The sequence below is a fragment of the Cibotium barometz genome, chromosome 9, assembly GCF_041138505.1.
Source record: "Cibotium barometz isolate CiBa-2024 chromosome 9, ASM4113850v1, whole genome shotgun sequence".
Taxonomy (NCBI): domain Eukaryota; kingdom Viridiplantae; phylum Streptophyta; class Polypodiopsida; order Cyatheales; family Cibotiaceae; genus Cibotium; species Cibotium barometz.
Window position 1 is genome coordinate 25,255,094 of NC_141054.1, and position 14,378 is coordinate 25,269,471.

A 14,378-nucleotide genomic window follows, 5' to 3' on the forward strand; every position below is an offset into this window, starting at 1 on the left:
CACGGTAGATACACACTGTGCACATGACATACTCCCCTTCCTCTAAGAGCTCACTCCTGAGCTCACTAAAAAGCCAGGGTAATCTCTTTGAAGAGAAGTCAATGTCTCCCATGTAGCGTCCTCCTCAACACGATCCTTCCACTTGATCTTGTATTCCGTGATAAGCGTATGACGCAATCTTCGTTCACGAAAGCCAAGAATCTTTTCAGGTTCGTGCGGAACAAATGTCATGTCCTGGACATCTATGATTTCTTGAGGAGTAACTAACTGATCTGCTTCACCCAGTACTTCCTTAAGTCGACTGACATGAAATACAGGATGAACTTTTACATGAGAAGGCAAATCCAATTCATATGCAACTGAACCAATCCGTCGTGTAATACGAAATGGTCCACAGTATCTAGGAGATAATTTCGAAGATCTACCTGTCCGTAAAGTCTTGGAATCTTTCGGAACTCGCAAATACACCATCGTTCCTTCAGAGAACTCTCTAGGTGAACGATGTCTATTAGAATAAAACCTGTCTCGGTCTTGAGCACTTCTAATAGATTCCTTTGCAACTTGTAACATTTCCTGCATATCTTGCAAAAAATTACGTGCTGCATCATGCTGAAGTCCTGAGAATCCTACTGTAACAGGTGATCTAGGTTGAAAACCATACATAAGCATGAAAGGACTAAACCCTGTACTCGTATGCTTAGTACTGTTATATGCAAATTCTAACATAGGAAGATAATCCTCCCATGAACTCTGTCTTTTGGATACATATGCTCGAAGCATATCCTCCAAAATCTGATTCACTCTTTCAGTCTGGCCATTAGATTGAGGATGATCAGAGGAACTCAAATTCAAAGTTGTTTCCAACTTCTCGAAAACAAGTTTCCAAAAATCACTCGTAAACTTAGAGTCCCTATCACTGACTATGTCTTGCGGTAACCCGTACAGTCTAAACAATTGCTCGATAAACTGCCGAGCTAATTGCGTAGCTGTAATAGTCTTCCGGGTCAGTAAAAATCTAGCCATTTTTGTCAAGCGATCTACCACAACCCAAATAGAATCATGGCCTTGATGTGTTCTTGGCAATCCGGTAATAAAATCCATGGAAATACTTTCCCATTTATTACCTAGGATTTGCAAAGGATGCAACAACCCAGCCTGTCTAAAGCGTTTAGCTTTATTTGCCTGACAAACCTGACACTTGAGAACATAATCTTCTACATACCCTTTCATCTTCGGTCAATAAAAAGTGTGTTTCACTAATGATAGCGTCCTGTGTACCCCAGGGTCCAGCAGAAGGGGCATCGTGACACTCCTTAAGAATCTTGGACCTAATGTCCGAGATCTGTGGTACACAAATTTTGTCATTACGGAATAGCAAACCATTCCGAATCACCCACTGACCTCCTGCAGTCTGAATGGTAGACTGCTCAGTCACCGAGTCTTGGTCAATCAATGAGCTCCCGTCCTGGATCTTTTGCCAAAATGGACCAAAATAACTATCAGTCTTGCAAAGCCCTCTCAATGACTGAAATAAGTCAGTAGAAATCTCGGTGACCGACAAAGTATTCACCTCTCTAATCCGACTAAGCGCATCTGCAATACTATTCATGGACCCTTTCCGATAACGGATCTCAAAATCAAAATCTTGCATTAACTGTGCCCAATGAGCTTTCCTGCCTCTCAAATCATCCGCATCACACACTTACTGGATTGACTGATGATCAGTCAATACCACAAACTTGGAGCCATATAAATAATGTCTCCAAACCTTGAGAGCATGAATCACAGCATAAAGCTCCTTCTCAAGGGTTGGCCAACGAGATTGAGTGTCGTCTAGCTTTTTACTTTCAAAAGCAACCGATCTACCATCTTGAAATAAAGCAGCCCCGATAGCATAGTCACTGGCATCAGTTTCAAGAACATAAGGCCGACTAGGATCAGGCAATGCTAAGATAGGTGCTTCCTTGACTTTATCTTTCAAAAGTCTGAAGGCCATATCCAAATCGTTATTCCAAGTGATAGGCTGATTGGACTTACGTCCATGACCTTTCAATAAGTCGGTCATCGGTAGTGTGAGCTGAGAGTACTCCCGTACAGATTTCCGAAGAAAAACAACAAAATCGAGAAAAGAACGAAGTTGTTTCACTGATCGTGGTATAGGCCAGTCCAAAACCTTCTGAACTCGCTCATAGTCAATGCTCAATCCATCTCTAGTGATCTTGTGTCCCAAGTAAATGATGTTGGTCATAAAGAACTCACATTTACTGAACTTAGCATATAGTCGATTCTGTCTCAAAATAGATAAGACAATCGTGAGGTGTGTGACATGATCCTCAAGAGTACGGCTATATATCAAAATATCATCCAGGAACACCACCACAAATTTTCCCAAATGTTCACGAAAAAGATCGTTCATCATTTGCTGGAAAGTGACTGGAGCATTGGTTAACCCAAAAGGTAATACGAGAAACTCGTAATGGCCATACCTAGTCCGAAAGGCGGTTCTTTCGACATGCCTTTCACGAATACGTATCTGGTGGTAGCCAGTACGTAAATCTATCTTCGTGAAATATTTCGCTCCTGCTAACCGGTCAATTAGGTCATCTGATCTAGGGAGAGGATAACGGTTCTTAATGGTCAACTTGTTCAATCTTTTGTAATCTATACACATTCTCCAAGTATTGTCCTTCTTTCTCCTAAGCAACACAGGTGCACCCCAAGGTGATTTACTTGGACGGATCTGGCCCATCCTCAAATAATCTTCGAGTTGTTTAGCCAACTCATCTTCCTCAGCTTGGCTCATCCTATAAGGTGGAATACTCACAGGATGAGCACCAGGGATCAAGTCAATACAATGATCGACTGCCCGTTCAGGTGGTAAACCCGATGGCAATTCCTTAGGAAATACATCTTGAAACGAATCAAGTATCTTCTGTAATTCTTTGCTTTCAAACACACTTAATTCATTCACATCCATGGAAGGGATGAGAAAAGAAGAAAATGGATTCAATACACAATGGAAAGCGGTATACAAAGAAGAATTCATTATATTTCCAAAATAAATTGTATTTACAAGAGGTCCCTGGGAGGGATGAATACAATCACCTAAAATACTATACTTGGTGTCCCTATGCTGAAAAGAAAAAATATGACTAGACCAATCTATCTGGACGTCAAGAGTCTTAAACCACTCAATCCCTAATAACAAGTCTACATTTTCCAGATGCATAACATAGCATTCCAGAGTATCTTTGTAGTCCTGAATCTGGATTGGAAGCATCTCCACCTTGCGATCCCAAACTTGTCTGCCTGCAGGTAGACGTACCTCATAGGTATGGTCGCTGAGTGTCGTGTCAAGACTCAATTTCTGCACAAGTTTGTAGTTAACAAAGTTATGCGAACTGCCAGGGTCTAACAAAATGTGAATTTTATGGCCATTCACTTCTCCATAAACTCGGAGAAGATCATGCATGCCAAATACCTTAGAATTGAACAGACAATCAGAACAAGTACTAGGGCGAGAAAGTACAGTAATTGACTTACCTATCAAAGACAACTGGTTAGCTGCCTTTGGCTTGGGTCCTGGGGTCTACCTCCAGAAGTTTCGTGACTTGCAGATGAAAGCTACAAAGATGGATCCCACTACTCTTTTGGGGTTTTTCGTAGCTGGTTTACCAGCCTCGTACCGATTACAGGTTAAAAATAACAAATGCAAAACATTGGACAAGGCCATTCATTCAGCTCGTATCTATGATGATACGATGGTCTCTTCCAAGTCGAAACCCGTTACCGAGCAGGGGAACAAGCATATAAGAAAGTTCTCCGCACCTGTGGCTAACATGATTGAAGGCAAGTCTTCGGACCAACCTTCGAAGAATTCCAGTTCGACACCAGCAAAGAAGAAACGACTCCTTCTGGCTTTGAAGCTCAAGAAGGAAGGACGTTGTTTTATCTGCGAAGAAAAAGGACACATGCGTAATGAGTGCCGAAGCAAAAGGATACCAAGTCAAATGCGAGGTCATGGTCAAAGCTGAAAACCGGGCTACAACATCATAATCATCCTCTTTCTTGAGGAATTCTTTCTTGAAAATGTCTTCAAATTGTGCCCAAGTCGTTGGCTTAGGGTTCAGTTCCTTCCACCAAAGCAAAGCTTTGCCGGACAGGAAACCTGCTACTAACTGGATCTTCTTTCCATCATCATATGGATGAAACTGAAAGTAAACTTGCCACTTGTGTAGCCAAGTGTCCACGATCTCCTTGGTTCGCTGCTTTTGCTCGCCCCTGAACGGTTCCGGAGTAATATTGGGGCCTAAAGCAGAAGCCAAGGTATCCATTCCCGAGAAAGTAGAGAGGGTAGTGGTCAAGAGAGCGATGGAGTTCTGCAAAGCCTGCATCTGGGCTGCGATTTGTGCCTGACGTTTCGTCGAAGAAGCTTCGAGAGCTGCTTTGAACTCTTGGAAATCTGATTTTGACACAAAATTGTCAAAAAGATCGGCATCGGTTCCTTCCGTAGCCGGCAAGCCTTTGCGTTCCACGAGGGGCTCCAACTCTGATTCTTGGGTCGACATCGTGAAGAGGGTACGTGGAGAGAAAATTCGATCTTTGCACAACAAAAGTGCGAGCGAACTTGAGAGCTTGAGAGCTTGAAAACTTGAGAGCTTGAGAGCTTGAAAACTTGAGAGATGTGTGGCAAGAAGCCCACTAGAGGGGTGTATAAAGGCTTCCCAAAAGCCAAAAAAAAAATCTCGAAAAGCTACGCTTAGCTTTTGAGTGTTTTTTTTTTGAATATATATATATATATATATATATATATATATATATATATATATATGGATATATATATTCTCTTTTCTTAAAAAAATAAACATCTTGAAACCTTTGAAACCTTTGAACCTTGGAGGATTCTTTTAAAACTTTGAAAGTTTTAAATTCTAAAAAAAACTAAAGCTAAAAAAAACGTGCTTGCCTTGTGTTTTTTTTTTTCCCTCCAGGATTAATCTGCCGGCGTGCTGTTTGCAGGCGTCACCTTCGCCGTCAGCTTGCTGCCGTCGTCGCCTGTGGTTGCGTGTGCGCCAAGCGTTACTTACGCTGGGCCGCCTACATGGCGTGGTTGGGGCGCCTGCCTAGGCGCTGGCCTGCCTGGCGTGAGCGCTGGCCGGCCTGGCCTGGGCCGCCTGCGCTAGGCTGCGTAGGCCTGGCTGGGGCGCCTACGTAGGCCTGGCTGGCTGCGCTAGCCTGGCCGCCTGGCTTGGCAGGCCTGGCCACGCAAGTCTAGGCGCCTGCCAGCCTACGGGTCCTGGCCGCCCATACCGTTGCGCCCTCTATAGCCCGCAGCATCGAACAACACCCGGCCAACGCACATAACCAGCAGGATAGCATATGCTTCGCACGCTCTCTCTCTCACTCTCTCTCTCTCGTTCGTTCAACGAAAAGCAACGAAAAGCATCATGCTTTTTTTCTGTTTTTCTGTTTTCTCTCATGCGACTGCACAAACACGACTCCTCTTCTTTGCAAAAGCAATCAACCCTATTACACTACCATCTCCCATCAACAATATGGGTTTCTTTGATGAAGGAAAACACATACTAAACTGAAAACTGCAGTATGCACAGAAAAAACAGCAAGCTTTTTTAACACATACCGTCCTTTGACCTCTTCTTCTCTACCTACCGACTTGCTCGTTCACGAGGTATGCTCTGATACCACTGTCAAATCCCCACGGATCCCCTCGTGATCGATCTTGGTTCGAAACTCGATTCCTGCAAACAAACGAACAAACAGCAAGCAAGGGGGTGCAAGCCTGACTCACCTCCCAACCATGACAGCCGTGGGCGAGCCCACAGTCTTGGCTGTCCCCACCGAGCCACGAGCTGAGCTAACTAGGATGACGTACCGACCAATCTCCTCCTCGCGACGTCCCATACCGCCACGAAGCTGCCCTCGCGGGCCTCGAGATTGCTGTCTGCCTCGGCTGCATAAAGCAGGTGCACGTCTGCACTAGATCCAGGCTCCAAGACCATAGAGCTCTCACAAACTCGCGAGACTCTCTATCATACAATAACTAACCTTGGCCACCCTTTTATAGGCTCTTGGCCGGTCATCGGGCGTCCACACTTGGCCGCCCGCCCGTCCATACTTGGGTGCCCGCCCGTTAGTATTTCCCTAACTCAGCTCGTCAATCAGCCTGCCTAGTTCCAAGCTTCCCCAAGCCTCGAAACTAGTCTTGCATGCGTATAGCACACGGTAGATACACACTGTGCACACGACACTGTCTCCCACCCCTAGTGGGAGCGGGTGTCTGGAGGAGTCTCTCTCGAGAACTGTGAAGCTCTAGTAGTAGTCTGCCAAGCTGTCGCTGGTCCAAGGCCTCCATCAACTGATGTAGTGAAGAGTTCTCCTCAAACAGAGAGAAAGAGAGAAGGGAGGGCGTTGAAGACAGAGGGGAGGGGGGCGCTGACAGCAGATAGGGGGGAGGGGTGCTAAAGGCAGAGGCGGGGGGGGGGGGGGGTGGTGGAATCGTAGACGGCAGTGGGGGGAGGGGGGCGAGAGAGGGCGCAGAGAGAGGTGGGTATTTTCAGATGCACCTAACGTTTTTATAAGCCCACACTTTGGAAAAAGGGTTTTTTTTTTTTAAGAAACCCAAGTTTGCTTTTTAATTGTTTTTTTTCTTTTTTCTTTTTTTTTTAAAAGAAAACAGAATATATATATATATATATATATCGCCCAAAAAAAAAACACAAAAGCAAAAGCTAAAGATAGCTTTTGAGGAAACCTATATATACCCCTTAAGCGGGCTTCTTGCCACACATCTCTCAAGTCTTCAAGCTCTCAACCTCTCGAGTTCCCTAGCACTCTTATTGTGCAAGATCAATTTTTCTCTCACCTTGCCCTCTTCAAGATGTCGACCCAAGAATCCGAGTTGGAGCCCCTTATCGAATGTGAAGACCTGCCGACTACGGAAGATACCGATGCCGATCTTTTCGACGATTATGTGTCAAAATCAGATTTCCAAGAATTTAAAGTTGCGCTCGAATCTTCTTCCTCGGAACGTCAAGTACAAATCGCCGCGCAGATGCAAGCTTTGCAGAACTCCATCTCTTTGTTGACCACTACCCTATCTACTCTTTCGGATATGGATACCTTGGCATCTACTTTAGGCCCCAACATTACTCTAGAACAGTTCGGGGGTGAGCAAAAGCAGCATACCAAGGAGATAGTGGACACTTGGCTACATAAGTGGCAAGTCCATTTTCAATTCCATCCATATGACGATGGGAAAAAGATTCAATTAGCAGCAAGTTTCCTCTCAGGCAAAGCTTTGCTTTGGTGGAAAGAACTCAACCCTAAACCAACGACTTGGGCACAGTTTGAAGACATCTTCAAGAAAGAATTCCTCAAGAAGGAGGATGATTATGATGTTGCCCGGTTTACTACTTTGACCATGACCTCGCAGAACCTCACTTATGAGGTATACCTCCAGAAATTTAGGGACTTGCAGATGAAAGCTACGAAGATGGATCCCACAACTCTTTTGGGGTTCTTCGTAAGCCGGTTTACCCGACTCATAGCGTTTACAGGCTAAAAATAACAAATGCAAAACCTTGGACGAGGCCATTCATTCCGCTCGCATCTATGACGATACAATGGTCTCTTCCAAGTCTAAACCCGTTACCGAGTAGGGGAACAAGCACAAAAGGAAGGTCTCCACACCAGTGGCTAGCACGACTGACGGAAAGTCTTCGGACCAACCTTCAAAGAATTCAACTTCGACACCAGCGAAGAAGAAACGTCTCCTTAAAGCTTTGAAGCTCAAGAAGGAGGGACGTTGTTTCATCTGCGAAGAAAAAGGACACATGCGTAACGAGTGCCTGAAGCAAAAGGGTGCAAAGACCAACGCAAGACCCAAGCCAAAGGTAGCTAACCAGTTGTCTTTGACAAGTACATCAGTTACTGTACTTTCTCGCCCTAGTACATGTTCTGATTGTCTGTTCAACTCTACAATTTTTGGCTTGCATGATCTTCTCCGAGTTTATGGAGAAGTAAATGGCCATAGAATCCACATTCTTTTAGACCCTGGCAGCTCACACAACTTTGTTAACTACAAACTTATGCAGAAATTGGGTCTTGATACGACACCCAGCAATCATACCTATGAGGTACGCCTACTTGCGGGTCAGCAAGTATGGGATCGAAAGGTGGAGATGCTACCAATCCGGATTCAGGACTACAGGAATGCTATATTATGCACCTAGAACTTGTAGACTTGTTATTAGGGATTGAGTGGTTTAAGACTCTTCAAGTTCTCGTGTCCCAAGTAAATGATGTATGTCATGAAAAACTCACATTTACTTAATTTAGCATATAGTCGATTCTGTCTTAAAATAGTTAAGACAATCGTGAGGTGTCTAACGTGATCCTCAAGAGTACGACTATATATCAAAATATCATCCAGGAACACAACCATAAATTTCCCCAAATGTTCACGAAAAAGATCGTTCATCATTTGCTGGAAAGTGGTTGGAGCATTGGTTAACCCAAAAGGTAATACGAGAAACTCGTAATGGCCATACCTAGTCCGAAAGGCAGTTCTTTCGACATGCCTTTCATGAATACATATCTGGTGATAGCCAGTACATAAATCTATCTTCGTGAAATATTTCGCTCCTGCTAACCGGTCAATCAGGTCATCTAATCTAGGGAGAGGATAACGGTTCTAAATTGTCAGCTTGTTCAATCTCTTGTAATCTATACATATTCTCCAGGTATTATCCTTCTTTCTCCTAAGCAACACAGGTACACCCCAAGGTGATTTACTTGGACGGATCTGGCCCATCCTCAAATAATCTTCGAGTTGTTTAACCAACTCATCTTCCTCGGCTTGGCTCATCCTGTAAGGTGGAATACTAACAGGGTGAGCACCAGGGACCAGGTCAATACGATGATCTACTGCCCTTTCAGGTGATAAGCCTAATGGTAGTTCCTTAGGAAATATATCTTGAAACGAATCAAGTATCTTCTATAATTCTTTGCTTTCAAATACACTCAATTCATTGACATTCATAGAAGGAATGAGAAATGAAGAAAGTGGAATCAATACACAATGGAAAGCTGTATACAAAAAGAAGAATCCATTATATTACCAAAATCAACTATATTTACAAGAGGTCCCTAAGAGGGATGTATACAATCACCTAAGATACTATACTGGGTGTTTCTATGTTCAAAAGAAAAAATATGACTAGACCAATCTATCTGGACTTAAAGAGTCTTAAACCACTCAATATTTGGACTTGAAGAAAAATACTGAATCTATCTGGATTGAGCATTGACTATGACCGAGTTCAGAAGGTTCTGGACTTGGCCTATACCGCGAACAGTGAAACAACTTCGTTCTTTTCATGGTTTCATTGTTTTTCTTCGAAAATCTGTGCGGGAGTACTCTCAGCGCACACTACCGATGACCGACTTGTTGAAAGTTGCCGATGTTGGGGAACCTGGCCATCATCCTGAGTTTGGCACCATACCATCATGGTGGAAGAGGAGGAGATAGTTGTGGTTGAGAAAGCTTATTTTGATAGCAAGATGCAGAAACTCCAAGCGGATGTCCCTACCCTAAGGAACAAGGGTAGTGAGATGGCTAATCTGTGCAAGTAGATTACTGCCTTGCATCAGCAAATCACTATTTTGCAGAAGACGGTGGCTAGTACTCCCACACTTGTAGGGCATACAGCAGCAGCTCCATTCTTCACTCCATACATCTTTTCGGAGGAGAATGAGAGACCCCAGGAAGTGGCTGATGCATGGTTAAATGGCGGAATGTCCATTTTGAGTTCGGAAGATTCTGATGGTGCAGGGACTCTTGAAAGGGAAACTGCTTGGGGTAGTTTTGAGCAGACGTTCAAGGATGAGTTCCTCCGGGTGGAGGATGAATATGATGTAGTATCGAGGTTTACAGAGCTAGATATGAAGACCATGTCCTTTGACATCTTTTTGCGTAAGTTTAGAGAGTTGCAGGCGAAAGCAATGCATATGGATGCATTCACCTTGCTTGGGTTTTTTCTGCGGGGATTGTCCCCTGATCATAAGCTGCAGGTGAGGAACTTTAATTGCAAGACACTTGAGGATGCTATCCGTTTTGCAAAGATTTATCAAGAAACAATTGCCGGCAAGAATGAGAATGTTCCTCAAAAGCATAAAAGCTCAAGCAACTCCGAACCAGAATTCAAATGTAAACATAAGTTTAGGTTTGTGAAGGTTTCCACAACCCAGAATCTATCCTAGACTTCGGGTCAACCCAATTCCAAGAAGACTCAAGAGGACCAAGCAGAGCCCCTCAAGCACAAAAAAAAGCACCCGATTGGTTGAGATTTCCCCCTTACTTGGTCTGAAATCTCCCTTTTTGTAAAATTTTTCATACTTAATAGACGTCTCGTTTCCAAGGCGGAGAAGCAAAAGCTTAAGGGAGCTTACTTGATCGAGATTACAGATAACCATAAGATTACTTCTCTTCATACCACAATCCTTGATCATAGTTCTTGCACGGTTGTAACTTTAGTATGACAGTTTTCAAGCCCAATAATCTCATACGTATGTATGGATCAATGTTGGGTAAAGCTGCACACATCCTATTTGATCCTGGTAGCACTCACAATTTTATTATTACCAAATTGGTGCAAATATTGGGAGTGGAGACCCAACCAAGTGATCATGTCTACCATGTAAACCTAGTGGCAAGGCATGGACAAATATGGGACAGATGTGTGACCCAATTACCTATATCTATCCAGAGTTATTTAGATAGACTAGATTTTTTGTTGATGAATCTAGATATGGTAGACATTATTATAGGTGAAGAATGGTTTCATAACCATGATATCCATGTAAACTGGAAGGATCATACATTTTTTACTGGAAGATGCTCCAATTTGTCTCAAGGGTGATTTTGGAGTCCCACCCTCTACTCTTGTAAACTCTGCAGAACTTCATAATATTATACGGAGTTCGTATTTTGACTATGAAGTATTTCAATGTGTTCTTGATCCTCTTTCATCTGATGTTACTTCTGATATTAAATCGAGTGAGTTAGATGTTTGGGAGACACGAGAGTTGGAAAACATTAAAGCAGAGTCTGCTAATGTTTTCCTTGCAAAGTTACCTCATGGTTTACCACCTAGTCGATCAGTTGACCATAGGATTGAGTTGATTCCAAGGTCTCTACCTATGAGTATTGCACCTTAGAGGATGAGCCAGCTAAAAGAGGATGAGATTGCCTAACAGTTGTTGGAATATTTATGATGGGACAGATTTGCTGGAGTAAATCCCTCCTGAGGATCCGCGACGCAAACGAGAGCACTCCATTCTGAATAGGCTGGATGGATCACAAAAATATTTGGGGTGACGTGCACAGGCTGCCTTGTAGACTCTGTTGGATACGTGATTCCCACGTCTTGAGAGAGAGCAGATACTTAGTGTAGTGCACTGCCAACTTGAGGAGAGTCTGCACATAGTTGTAATGTTATCACAAGTAGGAGAGATGCTCTGCTGTATCACTGTGTCACCGTTTAATCTATGTTGATACCAAATAGATTGATAGCTGGCTACATAGCTCCTTCCCATTTCATAATGAGTTTCTTCACTATACTTTTGGTGTCATACGTATTTTGTAGCTGTATATATTTTTCAAAAAGTTCATTTTGGTGAATGGTAAGTTATTGATATTGTAATTGCAAATTGCTGATATCTCTTGGTTGATTTTGACAGATCAGCCCATTATTCACAGAGATGTTAAAGCTTCAAATATCCTGTTGACAGAAAATTTCCGGGCCAAAGTGGCTGATTTCGGGTTCTCTAGAACTGGTCCTGTAGACTCAGATGCTACCCATGTATCAACCCAAGTCAAAGGAACTGCTGGATATCTAGATCCCGAATACCTGAAAACCTACAAGTTAACGCTGAAATCTGACGTGTATGCTTTTGGTATATTATTGGTGGAGCTTTTAACTGGGAGGCGGCCCATAGAGCAGACTAGAGGCATCGAGGAGCGGATCACTGTGCGTTGGGTTAGTCTCATGATCCGTCTGGTTGTGATGTAACCTATTGTTGTTTTGACTCTTAAGTGGTTTCTGGACAATGTGTGCAGGCGTACAAAAAGTTTCTTGATGGACACATCATTGACAGCCTCGATCCCCGACTTGAGAAGACTGATGCCACTTGCTGTGTGGTTGAGAAGATTTTTGAGCTGGCGTTTCAATGCTCGGCACCGACCAAGCAGGATAGACCCAGTATGAAGCAGGCTGCCGAGTACCTGTGGTCAATTCGGAAGGAATATCAAGCTCTTGCCCTGGGTGGTCAGCAACAACAAAATCAATCACAAAACTCCCTTCAGTAGCAACCTAGACTAGAGTTTGGAGCTAATGAGCTCTGAAATTTACAGGTATTGGTTGTGTTGTATTTTAGGAGGGTTTCCTCCATCCTGAGCTGCCTTTTTTTCTTTCTTTCTCCGATCCCTTTTTTTTTTTTTGTGGGGGGGGGGGGGGGTGTGGAGAATCAGGTCACATGAGGGCTATGTGTGGTATTTACTCAATGACAACTCACACTTACAATAATTTAACCAAGGTGATGGTTAAAAAAGCTGCAATAGCTCTGCACATACGGAAAAATGCCGTGTTCACATAATATATATTATCGATGATTTTTGCAATTTGAAGCTGATATCATGATCGTGATATGGGAAAGGCTTATGTTGCTTAATGCCTGCCTTTCAAATGATTGATCATATTTATGTAATTAACTCCTAATTACATGGTGGTTGTGGCAAAGCTTTGTGTATCAAGGGCCATTTTAGTTTAGTAGTATCTATGGGTGGTGTGTTACATGCTTGCAGTTTCCACAAAGGAGCGGAAAATATACAGTTTTGGAACCAGTTTTGAGTAGGATAAGGCATCTTCTCCCCCAAAAAAAAATCATGGTCCCTACTTTTACTCAACCCACATTTTGTCCATCCATTGCTTAAATGAGTTGGCCCCAATCACCCATCTCTTTTTCAAGCACTCCATTGTTACAGGTCTTTCAATTTAGAAACAATCCTGGTGTGGATCTGTCTGTACATGACCATTTGGATACAAGCTCGTACTTGTGCATGGGTGAACTGATATACGTTTGTCGATTTAGAAACATTCCACATGTTGTGCATATGTCATGGTCATCTGGACACGGGCATAAACAAGAAGCTTGGGCATGGGTGAGGCTACCCTTGGTCCAATCCAGAAGAACCTAGCCTCCCTTTTTCTTTCGTGTTTTGCACCTCGTCTGCAGCACCTGTATAAAAGATCAAATGTGGTCTGCATGGTTGGGGGAGGGGGTGGGGAGGGAGAAATGAAATGAAAATGAAATGAAATGATATATTAACGTCCTCAAAAGGCCAAAATGACCTATGAGACCAAAAAGGTTACAACAATTGGTGGATCTGATACGATGTCTGTGTAAGAAAAGCTAAAACAACTAAACAACTAATTGAAACTGAAACAACAACTATGAGAAAAAGTAAGGTACTAGGAGTTCCTACTGGATAACATCTTGGAAGGAAAACTCCAACGACAAAGGTAAGCATCATATACATCACTATCCAAAGATGTCTCTCATCGGTCAATGGCGGATATCCTCAGTCCTCCATGGTGAGTACTCGTACTGGACGTCTCCCATGCCGTGCTAGTATGGTCCTGATCCTCTGTTGTAGTCTCCGCCGGTGTCGGGATGGGCCTCTCATCTTGGGGCACTTGGACCGCCCCAGCTCTATAGCCCGATCAATCAGTGTACCTCTAGTGCGGCTATACTCTAGGGCTAGCTGCAATGCCTGGCGTGATTGCTCAATCTCTGGTCGAAAGAAGTCTGTAATCTACCTCTGTAGGTGTCTCTCCCTCTCTGATCCCCTCCCTCTCAAGAGACCCTCTCTATGTCTACGCAGCTCCAGCAAGTATAATCCGAGGCATCTCTGATCCTGGTATCTCATGACTCTGAAAAGTGGTCCGAAACCCTGTCTGAACAGGCAGTGAAAATGGCCTCGTATCTCATAATATGCTGGACAGTGACATATGTAATGTAACTCTGTCTCTGGCTCCATCTGGCACAACTGATAAATTTCCTCAGCTGGTACTCCTCTGAATCTGCCAGTCTCAATCTCTAGCTGGTGTGAGGATGTGCGCATCTGACCAATAGCACACCGTACCCCATGAGAAAGATAAGTATCCATGTAGCTGGGTCTAATCACAAACCCATCCTCCGTGAGCTGGAGAAGATGATCTCTATAAAAAGCCATCTTCATACCAAGCTCGTGTGTCAGCTGTATCCATGTCCTCCTAGTGTCCAGCTGAGTCAAGTCC

At 43.6% G+C, this 14,378-nt stretch overlaps 1 protein-coding gene across 5 annotated transcripts in view; it reads left to right on the forward strand.

Annotated features, from left to right (window-relative positions):
* LOC147635371 (calmodulin-binding receptor-like cytoplasmic kinase 2) overlaps window positions 1–12,818 on the forward strand; it is a 51,893-nt gene extending 39,075 nt beyond the window's left edge. For 4 of the 5 annotated variants that reach the window (XM_086802626.1, XM_086802628.1, XM_086802627.1 and 1 more), the window contains 2 exons: window positions 11,761–12,059; window positions 12,140–12,536. In XM_086802626.1, the coding sequence (XP_086658752.1) occupies window positions 11,761–12,059; window positions 12,140–12,388 (548 nt within the window). In that variant the 3' untranslated portion in view covers window positions 12,389–12,536. The other variant, XM_086802625.1, reaches the window with a different exon arrangement.
* The last annotated feature ends 1,560 nt before the right edge of the window (window positions 12,819–14,378 follow it).